Raw genomic sequence first — 26,158 nt, 5'->3', positions numbered from 1 at the left:
TTCATCTATATATAACTTAACATGAATGATCATGAAGGAGGTGACTGATTATTTCTATTCTGTTGCATTCAACCCAATCCAGACTCTCGTGTGTTAGGTTTAAATAGAAATTGCATGTCAAATTTATAGGATAAGTTGTATCGTCATTGTAACAGCTCCTTTGACCACTGGAAAATAAAATTAAATCCTCCGTGTAAATAAAGGCATTAACTGTACTGTGGTACCGTTTTACACCGTTGTCACTGTCACGTTCAACGGGCGTGGACTGTACCGTTGTTATCTGTGTACTTGGAAACATACAATTTTCTTTTCAATTCATTTTAAAATATCTTATTTAAAAGTAACTAAGTAAATGAGTTATTAAAAAGACTGTTTGTGAAAATACGCTTCGTTTCTATCCAAAAATATTAGAATTTATATAGGACTATTTCATACGCAATCCGGAAGTCGGATTAATTTTAGCATTGTGGCTGTGTTGTTCGGTCAAAATTTGACAAACTCAGGTGCCCGGTTAGCAAATTTGTACTTAACATACGTTGTTTAGAAGATAATAATAATCAACAGATATATTTGATGACTATATAAGTTAAAGTTGCATATATATCACATTTGGCACGGGATATACATGGCTAAGCTGGTTGCGGTATGTCGAACTGACGACTATCAATTTGAACGGAGACAGCTCCCATTGACAGTCGATGACAATTTGAAGGTGAGGTTTGTCAAACTGAAATTAGAACCATTCTCAATAACATAATAAAATTGTGCAAACCATTAACGAATGTAACGAAAATCAATTGATTTGCCCCCGTACTTATAAAAAGTTGATTCTGAAAAAAAGGGAAATGGGGGACAAATATAAATTTGACATTTTGAAAAGTAGGTCAAACTTCTACTAATCTTTTAAGTTACTTTTCACAATTAATATATAATCATGTGAGAAAATGTAAATATGAAACAGTACTGGTTAAAATTAGAATAAAAAAAAGATTACAAAATCAGATACTTGAGATAGTATATATCCAGATCAATAATCATGATAATGCTCAATTTATGTAAACAACACAGCTTACATTTTGTATTTATCATCAGTTTTGGAAAGGAAAGGAAACTAAGGAGCGTTGAACATATAAAATTGTCAACCCTTAAAAATTAGTTTTAACTGAGAGCTGCCTGTGATTATGGAACCATTCAAATTTATGATTTCATGTGTAATTTAATCAACCATTTTTGTTTACCAGTCATCCAGTGGTCAAACAATTATTTTACAAAATTCTCTGTGGGGTACTTTTAGGATTTAATATGATAGTGGCATACATGTATATTTACATGTTCATTTGGACATGTAAAATCTTCAATAAAAGAAGAAAAATATTGAGTTACTTACATCTGTATATGGTTGTTTCTAACAACCTCTGAACAGCACTGATACAGTTCCATTGAGTCCATTGATTTATGTTCCTATTGCTTGTTTGTTTTTTTCAGATGGTTGTCCAGTTTAGTGATAACTGTGTTGATTGTGAACATGTTAGAGGAATCAAACAGAAGGAACTGGAACATTTTGTTCAGAGATTTAGTCGACTAACAAAAGATGAAGTGGCTGTTGAGATGATGGTCACAAGTAAAGACATCATGAATCTTCTAACACATATGGTTCCCTGTGTTGGTTGTAGGAGAAGGTATTTAAGCTAATACATACTTTTTTATTTGCTTTCATCACACTTGGTGCCTGTAATCTGTTTACTTTTACAAATCCTCTCTTCTGAAACTACTGAGCCAAATTTAAACAAACCTGACCACAATTATTATTTTTTTTTTTTTTTTATTAACCCTTTTCTCAATGATTTTTTTTTTGCATACTTAACCCTTTAGCCGATGAGTCCCGGTTTACAGGGATTCACGCTTCAGACAGCTGACGATAAGTCCCGTTTTACCGGGATCGGAATACCTCTTTTATATTTCCTGCTAAAAACAGTGCAAACATGAGTTATCTTTCTTTGATGAATACCCGGATGAAAGTGTAAACATGGCGCTTCCGTTTGTTGAAAACCGTGTCAAAATCAGACGAAATTTACGGAATTTACAAAAATTTGAAATGAGGGAACATTTTTTTTGAAAGAATATGGAAGAATTGAAGTCAAACTAGTATACTTTTTTGACATAAAATGTCCTTTTATGTCCTACAAAACACTTGGAATGGACATCGTTCAGTGTAAGGAATTTGTACAGCCTCGTAAAATTTTTCAAAATTTTGCCGTTTTGGATTAAAATATTACGATTTCGGGTCAAAGAGCAGAATTTTGAGAATTTCACCTAGATAATGCCGAAAATTTGAATATTTTATGAAGAAAAAATTATCAAAACATGAACAAAACTGTGAACATGGTGTTAGTGAATGAAATAAATACACAAATAACTACAAACAAGTTTTTATTGACATTTATTATGAAGATCTCCCACTTGAGATATAGTAGCCAGGGAAGCCATCGTCTCCAGAGTAGCTTCTGTCTGGGCAGCAATCGGTGAAAGGGTTAAATTGCATAGGATTTTTCAATAAAATGCTGAAAATATGTTTAAAGTATTTTATCAAATAAATTTAAGTTGAATATCCATCTCATATATGTTACATGTAGATGCAAATTTTATTAAGTCTGATGCAGACACTTCATAATCAAAGCGGTTCAACTGAGGTACAAATGTACAGGCCTGGGGTAATGGTAATTTGTAATTGTAATGCATTGTAATATTACATTTTTTGGATGTAATGCAAAGTAATTTGTAATGCACATTTTCTGCATTACAATTACATGTAATGTAATGATTACTTTAGTTAAAAATTGATGTAATGCCTCCATTACAGTACATTACTTTTCATTACAAATTGGTAAAATAGATAAAATTGAAGAATATTGTATAATAAAAATAAAATATTAACAAAAACAAAGAAAGTATGGAATAAAATTTTTGTCACAGTTAATTACTGTATTAAATAAATTACATCAATCTTTAAAACACACATTAAGGTAAGAAATATAAAATGGTAAAAAATATCAAGTCTTTGATCTTGGTTTCTGATATTTGTTTAATATGATATGGGAATATTTTGGTGTTTGGTGGTCTATGAAAAATCTTATAAAAAAAAATTATCAAACAAAACTATATAGATCAATGAAAAAAAATGAAGATGAAAATTTCATAATTCTATACACACCTTACATGTATTTCAATGAAATATTGAATATATCAAACAACATTTTTAAACCAAACTGTGGTTTGGGTCCTGTCTGTGTTGTTATTTCACCTAATTTAATATCACAATGTTTTTATTGCAATCAAATCTTCTCAACTTATGTTTGTCCTCACAGATCCCTTAGGCATTTCACAAGATAATCCTTTAATGACACATTTATTATATCCCTTTGAAATCCTTAATGATGTCTTAATGATTAAGTGATCAATGTTAGAAACAAAATTATATGATAATTTATTTATTTTTTACCACCACCTAAGAAACTTGAAAGTGACTTTTTCAGTTTCATGCCTCCTACTACTCAATCAAAGGGTATAGACACATGTACGGTGCAGTACATGATGTTGACATCTACTTGTCTGAGCCATGTGAAGAAATTTCAATCAATGCACTGGAATAATGGAAGTCAAATTCAGTGTGCCTTTCTTCTTTGGCTAATACAGCTATCAAGTATTTAGCCATTTCCCACACATAAGCTCCTGTAGAAAGGCTTTTAAGTATTGCGGGAAAGGTGTACAGAACTGATCGCTGTTCTCTTAATGGCATCACATTTAAACCACTTATTATGATAAAGTGCACATATTAATTAACCAGTATTTGAAGTCTATGTACCTTACACTGTATACATATGTACATATACCTTTGTTTTTGAAATGCTTTTTGTTTTTATATTGAAAAAGTAATGTGTAATGTAATGCATTACACAGGCAAAGTAATTGTAATGTAATGCATTACATGTGAGAAAAAATGTAATTGTAATTGTAATTGTAATGGAAGAATCACAAAGTAATTGTAATGTAATGCATTACATTGCAGTGTAATGGCCCCAGGCCTGCAAATGTACCACACAGACGTCATTATGGAGTAATTGAGTTAAACTACTATAATTAAGAAATGTTAATATTGTTATACATGTACATATAACATTATATATTTTATTACAGTGTTGAAAGGCTGTTCAACGATTTGGTGGAATCCCAGCACACAGCATTAGAACCTCTTATCATCACACGACGTGGTGTGTTATCTGTAAATCGTGACAGTCTTTTTGATCCGAAAGCATTGTATGCTCTCTTCTACATTCATGGGTTAGTACAAAAATGTAGTTATTTTACTATTTACCAATAACATTTTTTATTGTATGACTATAAGATATCTCATATGTTAATAACAGGTGGAATCAACTATGATAAAACTTTTAGAGCAGAAATATCTTGAGAGGTTAATATAAGATTTTTAAAGGTTTTAAAATTCAAATCTCTGACTGTCATGGCTGTTGCTGAGACTTTTCATATTAACACGATTAATGAGTCAAACCACTGGAAGGTAGAGCTAGATAAGATGTATTGTTTACAACCATTTGAGTTTGTAATATGTTTTTAAGTACTCTGGTCTGCATCATGTGTACTTGTTAAATGAAACTTTTTTGAGAGACCCCAGTCATGTCTGTCCCTTGATGATTAATGGAAAAATAAGCATAATAATGGAACATCATTTCAAAGAAGTTTATCATGATCTGTTGAAAGTTGTAAAATTGTCAAACATTTTTTATAAAGCACTATCAAGATTGATTCTTAGCAAAACAAAAATCTGTTGATGTGTGATGGATATAAAAAAAAAAGAGGAAAAGTCATATTTATAATCTTTGTCAAACATGATGTTATTCAAAATTGAATTTCTGGAAAAATGACTTTTTGTGCAATTTTTTTTGGGACAGTGACTACAGTCTTCTTTTTTTCCAGATCAAAGCTGACATCTGTGATGGAATCTATTCCGAAAAGTAAGAAGAACAAACGGTGTAATCTTCATTCCTTAGAGACTCATAAGACAAGAACACCAGGGTATGTCATGTATGTTTAATAATCATAAAACTGTGTCTGTCCTGTCCTGTAAAGCACCTTCACACTTTAAATGGTGCAGTCAATTTATCAGTTTACATCAGAACATCGAAATTGAAATACCGATTTTGTGTCAATCATAATTATGATATGACGCTGAACTGATTACTATGGTCTCCTTTTGATACTAAGTCTTAACCCTTTTCTCCATGTAATATTTTTTACCTACTTGATTCACATAGTCATAGGATTTTTTAATTAAAAAAAATCATGTTTAAAGTATTAATGAATTATGAAAAGGAATATTTCATCGAAAAAATTCCAGTCAGAATCAGATATTCTCATGAATATCCTTTTTATATTCGATACAAATTTTATTAAGTCTAATACAGATTTTTAGTATTCAAGACATTTCAACTGAGGCACTACACAGGCATCATTATGGAGGAAAGGGTCAAGGGATAACATCTGGAAAAAAATTCTGACTGGCTCAAATATTTTTTGAAAGCCCTGTGCTAAAATTTCCTATCAATATTTTTACCTAAAATTGACATGTTTGATACCTTTATAAATGCTCAAATGGTTAGCAATAGTATTGTATAGCCATCACGTTTAGAAATACATTATAAACTAATAAAATACAGGAAAAGAACTGTCAGAATATAGTTAAAAGAGTTAGTTGCATTAACTGTAAGTTTTTCATGTTTATTAGAAATTTCATAAGGCAAATGAAGTGAAACTGTCAATATGTTCAAATAAGTCACAAATGACCTCATTTTCTCAAACCGTATTGATTAAAATGATCATGATAATGGAAGAGGTAAAAACTGTGTTTCAGAAGCTGGATAGATATATGGGATTTGTTAGCTCAAGATTGCAGAGAGGAAGTAGTGCTAGTAGATGCTGATGGTCTCTTGGATACACTTGAAAATTATCTCAGAAAACACAGGTAATTGTTTTATAGATATATAGATGATAATTTCTCTAATTTATAACGGATATTCACATTTCTTGATTTTTTCCTCACTAGTCATGCTAGTGAAATATCAGTTCTCCACAAATGATTTGTCAAATTAAGTTATGATGTCAAATTTTTTATTAAATCCTTCTGAATTTCCTACTGTAATGTCTTGAAAAAAGTGACCATATCTGATGACGTCATATGTCAAGAAATCAACTTTTTGCAAATGTTTGAGTTGCCAAATGCCAAAGCAAGGCTAGTCATGCTAGTAACTGCTCGACTCTGTCTGTCTATAAGACAAAGTTTTCTTGGCTTCGATGCAACGGATAATTAGTCTACAGCTTGATAAGGTTGAGTTGTAGTGAGTTGTCAACCAGGTAATTACTTCCTGTTTGCAGATAGTTTGAAAATATTTTTTTTCAATATTTTTCAATTTTACAGCACTCTTTGTATGTGTTGTGAAAATTTTCATTCAAGTTTTAATGACTTCAATGAAAGGGAATGATCAGTTATTCTCCTAATCTCAAATTAATAGCATGCAGCGACACAGAATAAAATTTGTTTTGCCTTTTAAAGACTTATAAAATAGAGCAATAGAAAATAATATGTAAATCACATATATTTACTTTATTTTGAATGTGTGACTGGCAGATTGATGACAGGAAATACTTTCATTGACAAATTTTAACATCAATATTTTTTTAGGTTTTGTTCAGAATGCAAGTCAAAAGTGTTAAGAGCCTACAGTATTTTGGTTGGAGATTTGGACTGTACCAAAGAGAAGGGTTATTGTGCTGCCTTGTATGAAGGTTTACGATGTTGTCCTCAGGAACGCCACATACATATGCTCTGTGATACAGATTTCATAGCTCATTTAATAGGCAGGGCAGAGCCAGAGCTTGCTGGAGGGTAAGAATGTCAATTGTAAAATTATTGCAATGATTTTTATAATATAATAGATTGAAGTACATTTGGTAGTCACATCTATTATGAGAAACATGATTTTTACTAACAGATTGCAGAACCTGAACACCAATAAGTTAGTAAAGTATAAGACACAACATATGCAATGCAATCAATGAACATAAGAACATAATATTTCACAAAGACAACCCTCTATTCAATACAAATCTTGTGTGCTATTTAGAATTCTTGATGTCTTAACTATTTGCTTTTTGGTAATCATCATACAATGTAGTATAATAAAGCAAATATGAAAATTTACCCTAATCAATTTTCATGTTTTGCCATGGAGTGTATTGGGTCAATTTCCCTGTGGCATTTTAGCTGAAGCCATTACTTTTTGCTGATACAGTGTTATTCAAAATCTGCTCATACATGACTGATAATTCTATTTAAAACAATATAGCTAAGAGTAAAGTAAAATAATAAAAATACCGAAATCAAAATGAAAAGTCCTTTATAAAATGGCAAAATCACAAGCTCTAACACATTTAATAAATGGAAAACAACTGTCAAATTCCTTTGTTTTCCTGACTTAGAACAACCATTACCTTTTAAAGAAAAGGAGGATTAAACCTGGTTTTATAGCTAGCTAATACCTCTCACATTATTACTGTTGCATATTATTTCATTATATTGACAACGATTGTGTAAACAAAACAAAGACATAATAAGCAAAAATGAAAGACAAGAACTCAAAACTGACTGTAGCACAATAATACAATGGTAGGAAGTATAAGTACCAATCCACATCATATTAAAGTTTAAGTATACAGTGATAGACATTTTATTTTTATGATTTGCAGATTTTTGACATAAAAATAAACTTTTTTAATCAACACACTTTTGTTATATGTTTGTCTATTGCAGAACACGCCGAGATAGACATGCCAAAACTTTAGACATTGCCCAGGAAGAAGTGCTGACCTGCCTCGGTATACATGTGTATGAGAGGCTTCATAGAATCGCTCAAAAATTGAAGGAAGAAGAACAGACTTGGCAGATTCTATTCTTCCTTGGAGTGGATGCTCTAAAGAAAAGCTTTGAGGTCTATATGTGTTCAATTTTCTATAAAAATCTTTAGTCTTCCTATAAACAAGAGTTGTGATACATAAACATGTTCAAAATAACTAAATATACTAAGAAAATGTGTAAATTGTTTTTTTATTATCATTGATTATTGCAAATTATGTGACTGGGTTAGTATCACAATAACAAGAACTATCATTCTGAAATCTGACATATTTGTATATATGGAGCTTTTCCTGTTATTTCAAAATTGAAATGATAAATGAATGCAAAAACTTCTAACTTTACCAGTAATTTTTTTTAAATAAAAATGAGCAATATCTCAGGCGTGTAGCTACGTTAACGTCAAAACGCCCGTGCGTACACTTGGATTTTGATAAAAAAAAATAAAAAAATAATCTCAATAAATCAAAAAGATCTGATTTAAAAGCTTGTAAATCTTTTTTCAATAGCTTGTAATTGCGAGTAAAAGTGATGGAATTTACTTTCGATCAAATGGTACTGTATTATATATTTGTTAATTTTCTGTCAGTCAAAGTCTGAATCTACTTGGCATTCTTTTTACTTTCCTTTTGTTTAAAGCAATTCATAATCAGCTGAGATTCTAATATGAGCTTTGATTTTAGCTGAGCCTGTGACATTTTTTGTCGCAAAAGCAAGAAATAGCGATCCTAGTTTTCGTCGGGGGTTTCAACATTTAGGTTTAGTATGGTTATTTTTTTTTAATATCAATTATGTTGTCAAACCTTCGTGAAATTTTACGAAAGTTGGACAAGCTATTCAAATATTTATTACCATAAAACTTTATACATTAAGTTTGTGACATACAAAATAAGTAAACTAATTAATGTATGAAGCAAAATTTTAAGAATATATATATTTTTTTCCATTGACAAACGGACTTATCTTGTAGCAATTACCAGACGGTCTAACTGTGATTATTATTTTTTTACATGATAAATTTGAAATATTTTTTCTGATATTGTAATATTCCATCTCAAGAAAAAAATCTACAGAAAATGTTTAATTATCTAAACTCCTGTAATGGACTGATAATGGATTCAATTTTCGCTGGGAAGCTGTAATCCAGGCGAACACCACAGTCCTAAGGAACCCTTTACGAATTTTCATAATACACCTAAACATCTATGAAAATTAATCACTTCATATCCATTAACGTCATTTGCACAAAAAGGGGTTTTGTTAGAGTTACTGCTTTGCCCTACGGTTCCTTATAAACATATTTTAAAGTAACTGGTTTGGATATTTTCTCTAACACCAATGACCATTATTGACTAAATCAATACAAAACATAAAAGATTCAAAAGATAGTATGTCCAACTTGCTATTGATTAGTTTTTAATGTCGGAAAAGGGCTTCCCCACGAACCCACTACTAGTAGCAGAGGCGGATTTAGGGGGGGGCCCCTGGGCCCCGGGCCCCCCTTTTTGGGAAAAAATTTGGTTGCTTATATAGGGAATCATTGAAGCGTGACTGGAGCGGGCCCCTCTTAGGTCAGTCAGTGGGCCCCCACTTATGTAAATTTCTGGATCCGCAACTGAGTAGATGTTAGAACTTGGATTCGATTTGGGCCCTCAAACTTCTCGCCGAGGTTAGGGCGTACACTCAAAAATAGCCTAGCTACGCCACTGTATCTAGAAAATATTTTGTCAGACAGGTGTCGAGGCATAAATGGAAGTTCTTTTACTTTAAACAGCCACTTATTTCCATTTTTAGAAGTGACATGACGAATAAGTACTATACTTTAAAACTTTAATTAAACTGTTCTCATTACAATCAAGGTTTATTAGTTGTCTGACAGCTGAAATGTACTTGTTGAGTCAACAGAAAAACTATTTTGGACTGAACATAGATACTTCTTTGAATATCACTAGTTTGCATTCTAATTAATTTAGTTAAAAAAAATTAGTTTATTTATAACACACATTAAAATATCATTTGATGATAAATTTTAAAAGGTAGTAAAAAAGGTTTTAAGTGAAAAATTATCACAATCACATTATTTGAACTAGCACAGTTGTGCACAGATGTGAATTGATTATTATGTTCAAAATGCTAAAAATATCATTGATATTTTATTTTATGTTCATTTCAAGTATTCTTGAAGAAATAATGTAGAAAGAACTACTTTGTATTTAACCTTTTGTAAACATTTCTAGAGGTATAGGGGAGGGTTGAGATCTCATAGACATGTTTAACCCTGCCGCATTTTGCGCCTGTCTCGACTTAGAAAGGAGCCTCTGGCCTTTGTTAGTCTTGTATTTATTTTTAATTTTTGTTTCTTGTGTATAATTTGGAGTTTAGTATGGCGTTCATTATCACTGTACTAGTATATATATTTGTTTAGAGGCCAGCTGAAGGAGGCCTCTGTGGGTGCTGGAATTTCTCGCTGCATTGGAGACCCATTGGTGACCTTTTGCTGTTGTCTGTTCTATGGTCGGGTTGTTGTGTCTTTCACTGAGTTTGACACATTCCCCATTTCCATTCTCAATTTTGTTATACATGGAATTTGCATATCAATCTCATGTTCAAGGTTCTCAATTATTATTTAACAGGTGGCATTAGAGAAGAAACAAGGTGTGTCAAACTTAGAATTGATGTATGAGGAATTGTTGGAAGAGGAAAGAGCTAAAGAACAAAGAAGGGAACAGAAAAGACAGAAGAGAAAAAAGAAGAAAGCAAAGACATCTCAGATTGCTGAAAAGGAAAACATTGCAGTTGAGATAGACAATGAGAACTCTAAATGTGAAGTAAGTAGATACAGTGTAAGGTAATGATAACTCTAAATGTGAAGTAAGTAGATACAGTATAAGGTAATGATAACTCTAAATGTGAAGTAAGTAGATACAGTATAAGGTAATGATAACTCTAAATGTGTAGTAAGTAGATACAGTATAAGGTAATGATAACTCTAAATGTGAAGTAAGTAGATACAGTGTAAGGTAATGATAACTCTAAATGTGAAGTAAGTAGATACAGTATAAGGTAATGATAACTCTAAATGTGAAGTAAGTAGATACAGTATAAGGTAATGATAACTCTAAATGTGAAGTAAGTAGATACAGTATAAGGTAATGATAACTCTAAATGTGAAGTAAGTAGATACAGTATAAGGTAATGATAACTCTAAATGTGAAGTAAGTAGATACAGTATAAGGTAATGATAACTCTAAATGTGAAGTAAGTAGATACAGTGTAAGGTAATGAGAACTCTAAATGTGAAGTAAGTAGATACAGTATAAGGTAATGATAACTCTAAATGTGAAGTAAGTAGATACAGTGTAAGGTAATGATAACTCTAAATGTGAAGTAAGTAGATACAGTATAAGGTAATGAGAACTCTAAATGTGAAGTAAGTAGATACAGTGTAAGGTAATGATAACTCTAAATGTGAAGTAAGTAGATACAGTATATGGTAATGATAACTCTAAATGTGAAGTAACTAGATACAGTATAAGGTAATGATAACTCTAAATGTGAAGCAAGTAGATAACTCTAAATGTGAAGTAAGTAGATACAGTATAAGGTAATGATAACTCTAAATGTGAAGTAAGTAGATACAGTATAAGGTAATGATAACTCTAAATGTGAAGTAACTAGATACAGTATAAGGTAATGATAACTCTAAATGTGAAGTAAGTAGATACAGTATAATAAGGTATGGTTATCATTGTTTGATTCTAGGTTCACAAATTTATATGGATTTTGTGGGTATAGATTTACCACCAATTTATATGATTGACGAAAAACAAATTTACTATACATGCCATAGGGTTGTTTTCAGAATTTGACAAAACAAGAAAATCAGATATCAACAAAACTACAATTTTTCTTCATTCCACAAAATCAATTTAATTTATTCCAGAGTAAGTTATGTGGAAAATTCTAGAATAGTGGCTACTTAAGCAATCTTATTGTTGGTGTTTGACATTAAAACAATTATATCTTGTATATCATGTATATACATGAATTTGGTATGAAAGTTTGTGGCCTGTCTTTAATATCTTGACAATAGTACACTGGAGCAGATAAGTAACTAATGAAAATTTGCATGACTCAAAACCTGATACACTCATTTAATGCAAAACTTAAGATAAAATTTGATAATGTTTGCTGCTGTACTGTTATTATAGAAGTTGATTATGTTTTCTCTGCTGTACTGTTAATATTCTGGAAAATTTATATTATTATTATGATGGTATTTTCCACAGTGTGATAAAGAGAGGAGTAAGGATAAGTCGACTCACAAGTCTTGTAAAGATAAGTGTAGTATCTATGGTGACCAAAATTCCAATACTAGCTTGGCTTCAATGGAAAGTTGTCGGAGTAATCAGTCTGGAGAGAAGAAAGGAGGAAGTGATTGTGGTTATTCCTCTGGTCCTGATGGTTGTGACAGCTGTAGTGTGCCAAGTTCAAATGATTCAGATGTCTCCAGTCTGGAGCACATATGTGGTAGTCAAGATGGTAAGCAATACACATTCTATAAACCACAGATACATATGTGGTAGTCAAGATGGTAAGCTATAAACATTCTACACAGATACATATGTGGTAGTCAAGACGGTAAGCTATAAACATTCTACACAGATACATGTATGGTAGTCAAGACGGTAAGCAATAAACATTCTATAAACCACAGATACATATGTGGTAGTCAAGAGGGTAAGCAATAAACATTCTATAAACCACAGATACATATGTGGTAGTCAAGACGGTATGCAATAAACATTCTATGACAGGATCCAGAGCTAAATAAGGATTATTTTTTTTATACGACCGCAAAAATTGAAAATTTGTTGGTCGTATATTTGTATGACGTTAGTGTCGTCGTCCGAAGACATTTGGTTTTCGCACTTTAACTTTAGTATAAGTAAATAGAAATCTATGAAATTTAAACACTAGCTTTTATGACCATACAAGGAAGGTTGGGATTGATTTTGGGGGTTTTGGTGCACAATAACTATTATAAGTAAACAGAAATCTATGAAATTTTAAAATAAGATTTATGACCACAAAAGGAAGGTTGGGATTGATTTTGGGAGTTTTGGTCCCCACAGATTAGGAATTAGGGGTCGAAAAAAGGTCCCAAATTAGCAGTTTTCTTCGTTTTTGTACAATAACTTTAGTATAAGTAAATAGAAAACTATGAAATTTAAACACAAGGTTTATGACCACGCAGGGTTTCCCCTGGGTCAATTATTTTTTTCGCCACCTCTTTCACCAAAACAATAGATTTTTTGCCACTTTATTATTTTTTTCACCAAGTAACATAACTATATTTTTCGTTTAAAATTTACCTTTTTTTCTACCCCCCTTAAATAAGATGATTTTGCCCCATTGTGTCTATGATTATTCTCTTAAACTTAATTTAGAGTCTACATTTTAATGAATAAACACTAAACATTTACTTTAAAACAACCCATTTTTAGCTCACCTGGCCTGAAGGGCCAAGTGAGCTTTTCCCATCACTTTGCGTCCGTCGTCGTTAACTTTTACAAAAATCTTCTCCTCTGAAACTACTCGGCCAAATTAAACCAAACTTGGCCACAATCATCATTGGGGTATCTAGTTTAAAAAATGTGTGGCGTGACCCCGCCAACCAACCAAGATGGCCGCCATGGCTAAAAATAGAACATAGGGGTAAAATGCAGTTTTTGGCTAATAACTCAAAAACCAAAGCATTTAGAGCAAATCTGACATGGGGTAGAATTGTCAAACAGGTGAAGATCTATCTGCCCTGAAATTTTCAGATGAATCGGATAACCCGTTGTTGGGTTGCTGCCCCTGAATTAGTAATTTTAAGGAAATTTTGCTCTTTTTGGTTACTATCTTGAATATTATTATAGATAGAGATAAACAGTAAACAGCAATAATGTTCAGCAAAGTAAGATTTACAAATAAGTCAACATGACTGAAATGGTCAGTTGACCCCTTTAGGAGTTATTGCCCTTTATAGTCAGTTTTTAACCATTTTTCGTAAATCTTAGTAATATTTTACAAAAATCTTCTTCTCTGAAACTACTGGGCCAAATTTAACCAAACTTGGCCATAATCATCATTGGGGTATCTAGTTTAAAAAATATGTCCGGTGACCCAGTCAACCAACCAAGATGGCCGCCATGGCTAAAAATAGAACATAGGGGTAAAATGCAGTTTTTGGCTTATAACTCAAAAACCAAAGCATTTAGAGCAAATCTGACATGTGGTAAAATTGTTCATCAGGTCAAGATCTATCTGCCCTGAAATTTTCAGATGAATCGGACAACCCGTTGTTGGGTTGCTGTCCCTGAATTAGTAATTTTAAGGAAATTTTGCTGTTTTTAGCTCACCTGGCCCGAAGGGCCAAGTGAGCTTTTCTCATCACTTGGCGTCCGGCGTCCGGCGTCGTCGTCGTCCGTCGTCCGTCGTCGTCCGTCGTCGTTAACTTTTACAAAAATCTTCTCCTCTGAAACTACTGGGCCAAATCAAACCAAACTTGGCCACAATCATCATTGGGGTATCTAGTTTAAAAAATGTGTGGCGTGACCCGGTCAACCAACCAAGATGGCCGCCACGGCTAAAAATAGAACATAGGGGTAAAATGCAGTTTTTGGCTTATAACTCAAAAACCAAAGCATTTAGAGCAAATCTGACATGGGGTAAAAATGTTTATCAGGTCAAGATCTATCTGCCCTGAAATTTTCAGATGAATCGGTCAATCGGTTGTTGGGTTGCTGCCCCTGAATTGGTAATTTTGAGGAAATTTTGCTGTTTTTGGTTATTATCTTGAATATTATTATAGATAAAGATAAATTGTAAACAGCAATAATGTTCAGCAAAGTAAGATCTACAAATAAGTCAACATGACCAAAATGGTCAGTTGACCCGTTTAGGAGTTATTGCCCTTTATAGTCAATTTTTAACCATTTTTCGTTAATTAAAGTAATCTTTTACAAAAATCTTCTCCTCTGAAACTACTGGGCCAAATTAATCCAAACTTGGCCACAATCATCTTTGGGGTATCTAGTTTAAAAAATGTGTGGCGTGACCTGGTCAACCAACCAAGATGGCCGCCACGGCTAAAAATAGAACAAAGGGGTAAAATGCAGTTTTTGGCTTATAACTCAAAAACCAAAGCATTTTGAGGAAATCTGACATGGGATAAAAATGTTTATCAGGTCAAGATCTATCTGCCCTGAAATTTTCAGATGAATCGGTCAATCGGTTGTTGGGTTGCTGCCCCTGAATTGGTAATTTTGAGGAAATTTTGCTGTTTTTGGTTATTATCTTGAATATTATTATAGATAGAGATAAACTGTAAACAGCAATAATGTTCAACAAAGTAAGATCTACAAATAAGTCAACATGACCAAAATGGTCAGTTGACCCGTTTAGGAGTTATTGCCCTTTATAGTCAATTTTTAACCATTTTTCGTAAATTAAAGTAATCTTTTACAAAAATCTTCTCCTCTGAAACTACTGGGCCAAATTAATCCAAACTTGGCCACAATCATCTTTGGGGTATTTAGTTTAAAAAATGTGTGGCGTGACCTGGTCAACCAACCAAGATGGCCGCCACCGCTAAAAATAGAACATAGGGGTAAAATGCAGTTTTTGGCTTATAACTCAAAAACCAAAGCATTTTGAGGAAATCTGACATGGGATAAAAATGTTTATCAGGTCAAGATCTATCTGCCCTGAAATTTTCAGATGAATCGGTCAATCGGTTGTTGGGTTGCTGCCCCTGAATTGGTAATTTTGAGGAAATTTTGCTGTTTTTGGTTATTATCTTGAATATTATTATAGATAGAGATAAACTGTAAACAGCAATAATGTTCAGCAAAGTAAGATCTACAAATAAGTCAACATGACCAAAATGGTCAGTTGACCCCTTTAGGAGTTATTGCCCTTTATAGTCAATCTTTAACCATTTTTCATAAATCTAAGTAATCTTTTACAAAATCTCCACTGAAACTACTAGGCCACAATTATCTTTGGGGTATCTAGTTTGAAAAATGTGTCCGATGACCTGGCCATTCAACCAAGATGGCCGCCACGGCTAAAAATAGAACATAGGGGTAAAATGCAGTTTTTGGCTTATAACTATGAAACCAAAGCATCTAGAGCAAATCTGACAAGAAGTTAAATTGTTAATCAAGTCAATATCTATCTGCCCTGAATTTTTCAGATGAATTGGACAACTGGTTGTTGGGTTGCTGCCCTCCAATTGGTAATTTTTAAAGAAATTTTGCCGTTTTTGGTTATCTTGAATACTATTATAGATAGCGATAAACTGTAAACAGCAATAATGTTCAGCAAAGTAAGATCTACAAATAAGTCAACATGACCTAAATGGTCAATTGACCCCTTAAGGAGTTATTGCCCTTTATAGTCAATTTTTAACAATTTTCATTAATTTGGTAAATTTATGTAAATTTTTACCAAATATAGTTCTCTGTTACTAATGGGCAAAGTTCATTATAGATATAATTGTAAGAAGCAAAATCGTTCAGTAAAGTAAGAACTTCAAACACATCACCATCACCAAAATACAATTTTGTCATGAATCCATTTGTGTCCTTTGTTTAATATGCACATAGACCAAGGTGAGCGACACAGGCTCTTTAGAGCCTCTAGTTGGTCATTATCTTGAATATTATTATTGATAGAGATAAACTGTAAACAACAATAATGTTCAGCAAAGTAAGATTTACAAATAAGTCAACATGACCGAAATGGTCAATTGACCCCCTTAGGAGTTATTGTTCTTTATAGTCAATTTTTAACAATTTTCATAAAATTTGTAAATTTTTACTAACATTTTCCACTGAAACTAATGGGCCAAGTTCATTATAGATAGAGATAATTTTAAGCAGCAAGAATGTTCAGTAAAGTAAGATGTACAAACACATCACCATCACCAAAACACAATTTTGTCATGAATCCATCTGCTTCCTTTAATATTCACATAGACCAAGGTGAGCGACACAGGCTCTTTAGAGCCTCTAGTTTTTTAACTTAAAAGGGAAAAATATTCATTGTATTTATACCCCCGCTTTAAAAAAGGGGGGTATACTGTTTTACCTCTGTCTGTCCGTCAGTCCGTCCGTCCGTCAGTCAGTCCGTCCCATGAAACTTTTGTCACATTTTTCTCAGGAACTACACATCCACCCTTTCTGTCAGTCCGTCCCATGAAACTTTTGTCACATTTTTCTCAGGAACTACACATCCACCCTTTCTGTAATTATACCCCCGCTTTAAAAAAGGGGGGGTATACTGTTTTACCTCTGTCTGTCCGTCAGTCCGTCCGTCAGTCCGTCCGTCAGTCAGTCCGTCCCATGAAACTTTCGTCACATTTTTCTCAGGAACTACACATCCACCCTTTCTGTAATTTGGTATCAACATTTATATATGTTAGCCATACCGTGTGATGCGTTTTCAGATTCATCACTTGACAACTTCCTGTTTACCGAACACTTGTATGATTTTACACATAATAGCCAAGTTGAAAATTTTCGTCACATTTTTCTCAGGAACTACACATCCACCCTTTCTGTAATTTGGTATCAACATTTATATATGTTAGCCATACCGTGTGATGCGTTTTCAGATTCATCACTTGACAACTTCCTGTTTACCGAACACTTGTATGATTTTACACATAATAGCCAAGTTGAAAATTTTCGTCACATTTTTCTCAGGAACTACACATCCACCCTTTCTGTAATTTGGTATCAACATTTATATATGTTAGCCATACCGTGTGATGCGTTTTCAGATTCATCACTTGACAACTTCCTGTTTACCGAACACTTGTATGATTTTACACATGATAGCCAAGTTGAAAATTTTCGTCACATTTTTCTCAGCAACTACAATACAAGGATTTCTGAAATTTGGTTTCAGGATTTATATAAGTCAGCTATACCGTGTGATGCGTTTTCAGATTCATCACTCGACAACTTCCTGTTTACCGAACTCTTGTATGATTTTACACATGATAGCCAAGTTGAAAATTTTCGTCACATTTTTCTCAGGAACTACAATACAAGGATTTCTGAAATTTGGTTTCAGGATTTATATATGTCAGCTATACCGTGTGATGCGTTTTCAGATTCATCACTTGACAACTTCCTGTTTACCGAACACTTGCATATTTTTACACTATTAATATTATCCACTTGCGGCGGGGGTATCATCAGTGAGCAGTAGCTCGCAGTTTCACTTGTTTGGTATCAACATTTATATATGTCAGCCATACCGTGTGATGCGTTTTCAGATTCACCACTTGACAACTTCCTGTTTACCGAACACTTGTATGATTTTACACATGATAGCCAAGTTGAAAATTTTCGTCACATTTTTCTCAGGAACTACAATACAAGGATTTCTGAAATTTGGTTTCAGGATTTATATAAGTCAGCTATACCGTGTGATGCGTTTTCAGATTCATCACTCGACAACTTCCTGTTTACCGAACACTTGTATGATTTTACACATGATAGCCAAGTTGAAAATTTTCGTCACATTTTTCTCAGGAACTACAATACAAGGATTTCTGAAATTAGGTTTCAGGATTTATATAAGTCAACTATACCGTGTGATGCGTTTTCAGATTCATCACTCGACAACTTCCTGTTTACCGAACACTTGAATATTTTTACACTATTAATATTATCCACTTGCGGCGGGGGTATCATCAGTGAGCAGTAGCTCGCAGTTTCACTTGTTTAAACAACTTTTCTAAATGAGGGGGCCACTTAGTCCAAATAATTATGACGTCTGGCAAGGAAGGTGTCCCAAAAAAAAAAAAATAAAATAGCCTTTCCACAGGAAATAATTATTTGGACTAGGGGCCACTATATTTTTAATAGTAAAGAAGATATAAGTCCTGGAATATAACAAAATTAGTGGATATGTTTTTATTATATAATACCAGTATAGTTCGTAGGGAAAGTTTCTTTAAAAGAAAAATACTGATGTGCCATTTTGTACTAAGAAGTGGTTTTTACAACAAAATCTTTTGGATAGATTTCTTCATAACGACAGTTTTCTTTTCTTGACCATCGTAAATGAAAAAGTTGAGACGTAAAACTATGTTTGAAACACGTGTGTCACTCAAACGACTTTAAAGTAGTCTCCCTAATCAATTATCTATATTAAAGTCAAAGGATAAGTTTTAAATCAGAAATTTTTCTTGCTTTTAAACATTTTTCGTCACAACAACAGCGGAAACCCTGTGACCACGAAAGGAAGGTTTGGATTGATTTTGGGAGTTTTGGGTCAAACAGTTTAGGAATTGGGGTCCAAAATTAAATTTTGTTTGGTTTCATCAAAAAATGAATTATTGGGGTTCTTTGATATGCCAAATCTAATCGTGTATTCAGATTTTTAATTTTTGGTCCTGTTTTCAAATTGGTCTACATTAAGGTCCAAAGGTTCCAAAATTAAACTAAGCTTGATTTTAACAAAAATTGAATTCTTGGGGTTCTTTGATATGCTGAATCTAAACATGTACTTAGATTTTTTATTATGGGCCCAGTTTTCAAGTTGGTCCAAATCAGGGTCCAAAATTATTATATTAAGTATTGTGCAATAGCAAGAAATCTTCAATTGCACAGTATTGTGCAATAGCAAGAAATTTTCACTTGCACAGTATTGCACAATAGCAAGAAATCTTTAATTGCACAGTATTGTGCAATAGCAAGAAATCTTCAAATGTACAGTATTACGCAATAGCAAGAGCTATCTAATTGCACAAAATTGTGCAATAGCAAGAAATTTTAAATTGCACAGTTTTGCGCAATAGCAAAAAATATTCAATTGCACAGTAATTGTCCTGTTTTCAAATTGGTCTACATTAAGGTCCAAAGGGTCTAAAATAGAACATTATTTGATTTCATCAAAAATTGAATTCTTGGGGTTCTATGATATGCTAATTCTAACCATGTATTTAGATTTTGGATATTCGACCATAATAGGTAAAAGTTTTCAAGTTTTAAGTTCTTAGACCACATTTATTCTGTGTCAGAAACCTATGTTGTGTCAACTATTTAATCACAATCCAAATTCAGAGCTGTATCAAGCTTAAATGTCGTGTCCATACTTGCCCCAACTGTCCAGGGTTGGACCTCTGCGGTCGTATAAAGCTGCACCCTGCGGAGCATCTGGTTTCATTTTTTACTTACATAAAACCCACTGGGCAAGTGTAAGCTTTTGCCATCACTTGTTGTCTGTTGTCTGTTATTGTCAACTTTTGATAAGAATATCTTCTGAAACAACTAAGCCATATTTAACAAAATAGGACACCATCATTAAGGTATCTAGTTTAAATGTTTAAACGATCAACAAGACCAGATCTAAAAGTATTTGCCCATTTGATGACGATTTTTACCTTTTTGTGTGCATTTTTGCCTATTATCTTGAAATTTAATAGATATATAGAGAAACTTGAAACCTGAAAAGATTTACTCCTAAGACAATATTGCAGACATCATAAGTTGACTCCTTTTGGAGGTATTGTCCTTGGTGATTTTTTACCAAGTTTCTAATTATTAATTAAAGTTATCAAGATAATTGGCAAAATGTTAAAAAGTTGTAAAAATCATCATTTAAGGGTTGATGAAATAGGAGTTTGGATTTCCAAATGTTTGGTAGATGATTGAAATTATTTGTTTACAAGATGTGATAAAAATTAAATGAATTTGTTGACAGGAGGTGAAAGTGTATGTGGTTCCAACGACAGGTTAGACTCATGCCAAACTTGTTTGTCTGAAAGTTCTCCATCTAAACTCAAGCACAAAAGAAATCACTACAAGGTATGGTATAATAATTAGGATACATGTAGTATTGAAGTATCTGTTGATGCACATAGTTATTGTTTTACTGTTTACCCAATAAAAACAAAACCTATGGACAGTCTGTTAAGTTCTAATAAATTGTATCAATAATGGTGTCCACAATTCTCCATTCATTTCTTTGTTACTTGAACCGTGTTAGTCTAGTATGTTACACAGTTAAATGTCATTGTCCTGAATAAGCATGAAATATTTGCAGGGCCTATTATCTGATTCTGGAGAGGGAGAAGTGACTTATCAATCGAGGAAAGAGTAGGGAGAAGTGGAAATCCATTACCCTTTCTCTTGTATCTTGTTTTCTTAACCACTTCTCATCCAAGAGGAAATATTTTAAAAGTTCAATACCAGCAGTCAACTGAGTTATTTATGGAAGAATTTTGATAGTGTGACATTTTAATATGTTATATTTTCCTGTTGATCTGTATTTGAGAATGATTGAGTATTCAGTTGTAGCTGAAATGAATAGATCTACTATCCATGTATCGATTAAACAATAAAGGGCTTAATTTGTTTCCTTTAATGCCCCCACGTTTTAAATGTTTAGGGCATATTAATTTACCCCTAATTAATGAATATACATTGTAAATACACACGATATCTAATATCTCCTCCTAGATTTTATGAGCTACAGTTTTAATATTTTGATGGATATTTCTACACAAAGTCACATAATATACATGAAAGAGGTGTGCATGTCCACTGGATTTTTTTTAATTTTCCAAATAATCCCAACGCCAGGTTTTGTCTGCGGAATATAAATAAAAGATAGATCATCATAAATAGCATTTAGTGTTATTAGTGTTGAATTAACTTCAATTGTTTTGTCACAATTTTCACAAGTACTGCGGAGCAGAATGACTTCATATTTCAATAGCAGTGACTGCCCCACAGAGGAAACAAGATTTTTGTAAAACTATAGAATTATTATTACTTTTTTAGTGTGAAATGTCTGTGATTCCTCAGCATCAAGAAGACTACTGTGATGCCAATACAAGCTCTCAACAGTATATGCCGCTTAGTCTTCAAGATATGCTAGAGGTAAATTACAAATTATTGTTTATCATCTTTAAATATTTAGTTATGTTCAAATTAAACATTGAAATCAACAAAATAGCCAATATTTAGTATTTGAAATAAAAACCACCTTAGAAAGCAGGGTTGATAAGTAATGCCACCTTTTTCCATTTCAAATTTTGTAATTTTACTTGAAGAGATCAAGATATTTAGATATCAATGCAATATTTTCTTTCAAAACATTTGCATGGAAGATGTGTCTCTAAGAAAAAATTGAAAAATTTGAGATTTTGGTTGTTTGAATTTGTTGTATCTTCGTCAAGACTGAATTCAAACTTGAATAAAAATTAGTGAGATATATTATTATTATTCAGAGACTTCAGATTAATCTAAAGTAAGTTCAGAAAATTATTCATAATTGTATACTTTTATGACCTGGAAATAGACTACATAATTGTCTTAATACTCTCACATTATTTGAAATTAGAAAGTAGACTGAGCATAAGGCACACCTGTGTTTAATTTTTCCTTTTTTGTTTACATATTGAATGACTTTCTAAGACCACAACTAAGTTATGTGAAATTACCAGAGACATATATAATTATTATGTATTGCTCTCTTTTTTACCAGGCACCATGTTCATCAGAAGATGAGGATGATTTTATTTCAGAAGAAGAAATAAAGCAATTCAAAGCTAACAAAAAAAATCTTCAGGTCCAACGGGAGGAGTTAAGGGAGAAACTTAGAAAACAGTTCTGCAGTTTCTGTACAGTACATCAAAAGACACCAGAAACTTCGCCTACTTTGTCTGGATCAGTACGTCCATCCAACTGTTGACTCGGTTACATGGATTTTTTTTATTTTTCATTTTCTGTAATGTGTTTTGGTTGACTTTGTTTGTAATCTTCTTTATTTAACAGTATACACATAGCCTCTGTCCTTGTAGTATTTATTATACAGAAATCTGTCAGTCAGTATATGTTAGTGTCAAAACATTTGTCTAATCTTGTACATGCAGTGCAGTTGCAGGAATGATGCATAAGGGAAATTAGTTTTTCTGCTGTTTCATTGGTTACGGAAATTAAAACAATATATTATGATAATTATATTTTTATTATTTCAATTTGTATATGGTTTTGGATAGAATTTTACATTAAAAGCTAACTCTTTTGCCTGGCTGCTTGAGAAAATTATGAAGATACACATTCTTTTGAAACTGTTTAACATATTTGTGAAATTTTCCTCCGGCCAATTGCTTTAGAGAAAGGTTGTACAATATGTACAAACTGACACTTTATAGAAGTAAAGTTTCACATGAGATAAAACTACATTACTTGTAGCTAAAACAGAGAAAAACAAGAATGTGTCCACAGTACACAGATGCCCCACTCACACTATCATTTTCTATGTTTAAAGGACTGTGAAATTGGAATAAATTCTCTAATTTGGCATTAAAATTAGAATGATCTTATCAAAGGGAACATGTATACTAAGTTTCAAGTTGATTGGACTTCTACTTTATCAAAAACTACCTTGACCAAAAACTTTAACCTGAAATTTGCACTATCATTTTCTATGTCCAGTGAACCGTAAAATTGGGGTCAAAACTCTAATTTGGCATTTAAATTAGAAAGATCATATCATAGGGCACATGTATACTAAGTTTCAAGTTGATTGGACTTCAACTTCATCAAAAACTACCTTGACCAAAAACTTTAACCTGAAGCCAAAAACTTTAACCTGAAATTTGCACTATCATTTTCTATGTTCAGTGAACCGTAAAATTGGGGTCAAAACTCTAATTTGGCATTTAAATTAGAAAGATCATATCATAGGGCACATGTATACTAAGTTTCAAGTTGATTGGACTTCAACTTCATCAAAAACTACCTTGACCAAAAACTTTAACCTGAAATTTGCACTATCATTTTCTATGTTCAGTGAACCGTAAAATTGGGGTCAAAACTCTAATTTGGCATTTAAATTAGAAAGATCATATCATAGGGCACATGTATACTAAGTTTCAAGTTGATTGGACTTCAACTTCATCAAAAACTACCTTGACCAAAAACTTTAACCTGAAATTTGCACTATCATTTTCTATGTTCAGTGAACCGTAAAATTGGGGTCAAAACTCTAATTTGGCATTTAAATTAGAAAGATCATATCATAGGGCACATGTATACTAAGTTTCAAGTTGATTGGACTTCAACTTCATCAAAAACTACCTTGACCAAAAACTTTAACCTGAAGCCAAAAACTTTAACCTGAAATTTGCACTATCATTTTCTATGTTCAGTGAACCGTAAAATTGGGGTCAAAACTCTAATTTGGCAATTAAATTAGAAAGATCATATCATAGGGCACATGTATACTAAGTTTCAAGTTGATTGGACTTCAACTTCATCAAAAACTACCTTGACCAAAAACTTTAACCTGAAGCCAGAAACTTTAACCTGAAATTTGCACTATCATTTTCTATGTTCAGTGAACCGTAAAATTGGGGTCAAAACTCTAATTTGGCATTTAAATTAGAAAGATCATATCATAGGGCACATGTATACTAAGTTTCAAGTTGATTGGACTTCAACTTCATCAAAAACTACCTTGACCAAAAACTTTAACCTGAAGCCAAAAACTTTAACCTGAAATTTGCACTATCATTTTCTATCAGTGGACCGTAAAATTGGGGTTAAATCTCTAATTTGGAATTAAAATTAGAAAGATCATATCATACAGAACATATATACTAAGTTTCAAGTTGATTAGACTCCAACTTCATCAAAAACTACCTGGACCAAAAACTTTAACCTGAAGCGGGACAGACGGACGAACGGACGAACGAACGGACGGACGAACGGACGCACAGACCAGAAAACATAATGCCCATAAATGGGGCATAAATATTGAATTAATATACAAAGTATGCTATTTTCAGTGACTGAAAAATATCTTTGATTTAAAGCTGGAAATGTGTTTGTTTTAATTATGAAAATGTCTTGACAAAGAACTTAACAATAGCTGTTTATAGTTTTAACACCAGTTTACATGAATAATTTTCTCATTCTTTCAATTGCTTTAAATTTAATTACTTGGTATTTTTTTTTTTAGCAATTTCATAACACATTTTTAAAGTAAAGCTATAATATTTGAAGCCCTTGGTGGATTAAACCTTATTATTTACATGATTTGAAGGTATCAAAATACAAGTCCTTATGAAGGGATTGTATTTATATGTATACAAAGTATGAAACAGTTGGCTCTTTTTGATTGACAGGATTTGATGTCAAGTTAGGGCTATTCCATTAAAATGTTTGTGGGAGGGTAGAAAGGGACTTTCAAAATATCCCTACAACCAAGAACCATTTTTCAAATAATTTTACATTATGGTAAAAGAAGCATACTGGAAAAAGACCCATGATCCACATTCAATAATTAAACTTCCCTTCCTACCGATCCATATACATTTTAATGGAATAGCCCTTATATGAAGAAGAAATTAATTTTGTGATTATATGATCATTGCAGCTATTCAGATTACATTTTATAAAACTGCACTTAATTGTAATATTTTGTACATTGATATTTCATATGCGAGCATTTCTTAAATGATTTAGAGGACGTAAGTGCTATTATTTTTCCGCCTCTACTGATATGCTTGAAGAGTCAATATTTGTATACTGAACCATGTTTCATGTTTGAAGTGAATTAATGTATTTAGACCAAGTCTTTATGATTATGCACATGCAAGCAGGAATACTCATATAACATAGAGCTTGAAAAGTATAAAAGTTAAGATGTTCCTTGTTGAAAGGGATGGAAGGGGGGATAAGAAGACAAGTATAAACAGTGGTGAGGGATTAGGACAAACTCAGATTGATGTCTTTCACACAGTTTTGTTACCTTTGCTGTCAGAAATTTAATGAATACATGCAACAAATTTCCATGCTTATCAACAGTGAACAGAAACAATGCTACAAAATGAATGTTATTGTAAGTTTTAATACATGTGTATGTCAACATTCTTTTATTTTTTTGTTTTGAATTCTTTCTATTTTGTCTGTTTTCATTATTTTGGTCAACAATTGATAGATGTATCTTCCTGACACAAGGATTAAGATGTACTGTTCTCGTTATAATGATGGACAATGTTATTATCTTGTTACTGAATTTATTCAATACAATGATTATCTGTATGCAGCAGTGACATGATAAATATGCTGCCAAAATAAAAGTCTTATGTAA

The 26,158-nt window shown here is 32.4% G+C and overlaps 1 protein-coding gene across 1 annotated transcript; it reads left to right on the top strand.

Annotated features, from left to right (window-relative positions):
• The first annotated feature begins 462 nt into the window (after window positions 1–462).
• Window positions 463–26,158, top strand: LOC143076172 (gametogenetin-binding protein 2-like). Its single transcript, XM_076251862.1, has 12 exons — window positions 463–712; window positions 1,486–1,679; window positions 4,195–4,338; window positions 4,993–5,091; window positions 5,927–6,037; window positions 6,755–6,958; window positions 7,883–8,060; window positions 10,618–10,812; window positions 12,274–12,526; window positions 20,756–20,859; window positions 21,838–21,936; window positions 22,544–26,158. Exons 1-12 carry the CDS (start codon window positions 626–628, stop codon window positions 22,748–22,750), a joined length of 1,875 nt encoding a protein of 624 aa, XP_076107977.1. The 5' UTR covers window positions 463–625; the 3' UTR covers window positions 22,751–26,158.

Source organism: Mytilus galloprovincialis, chromosome 5, assembly GCF_965363235.1.
Source record: "Mytilus galloprovincialis chromosome 5, xbMytGall1.hap1.1, whole genome shotgun sequence".
Taxonomy (NCBI): domain Eukaryota; kingdom Metazoa; phylum Mollusca; class Bivalvia; order Mytilida; family Mytilidae; genus Mytilus; species Mytilus galloprovincialis.
The sequence above is the reverse complement of the archived record's forward strand: the minus strand, read 5'-3'. Positions and strand labels throughout refer to the sequence as shown.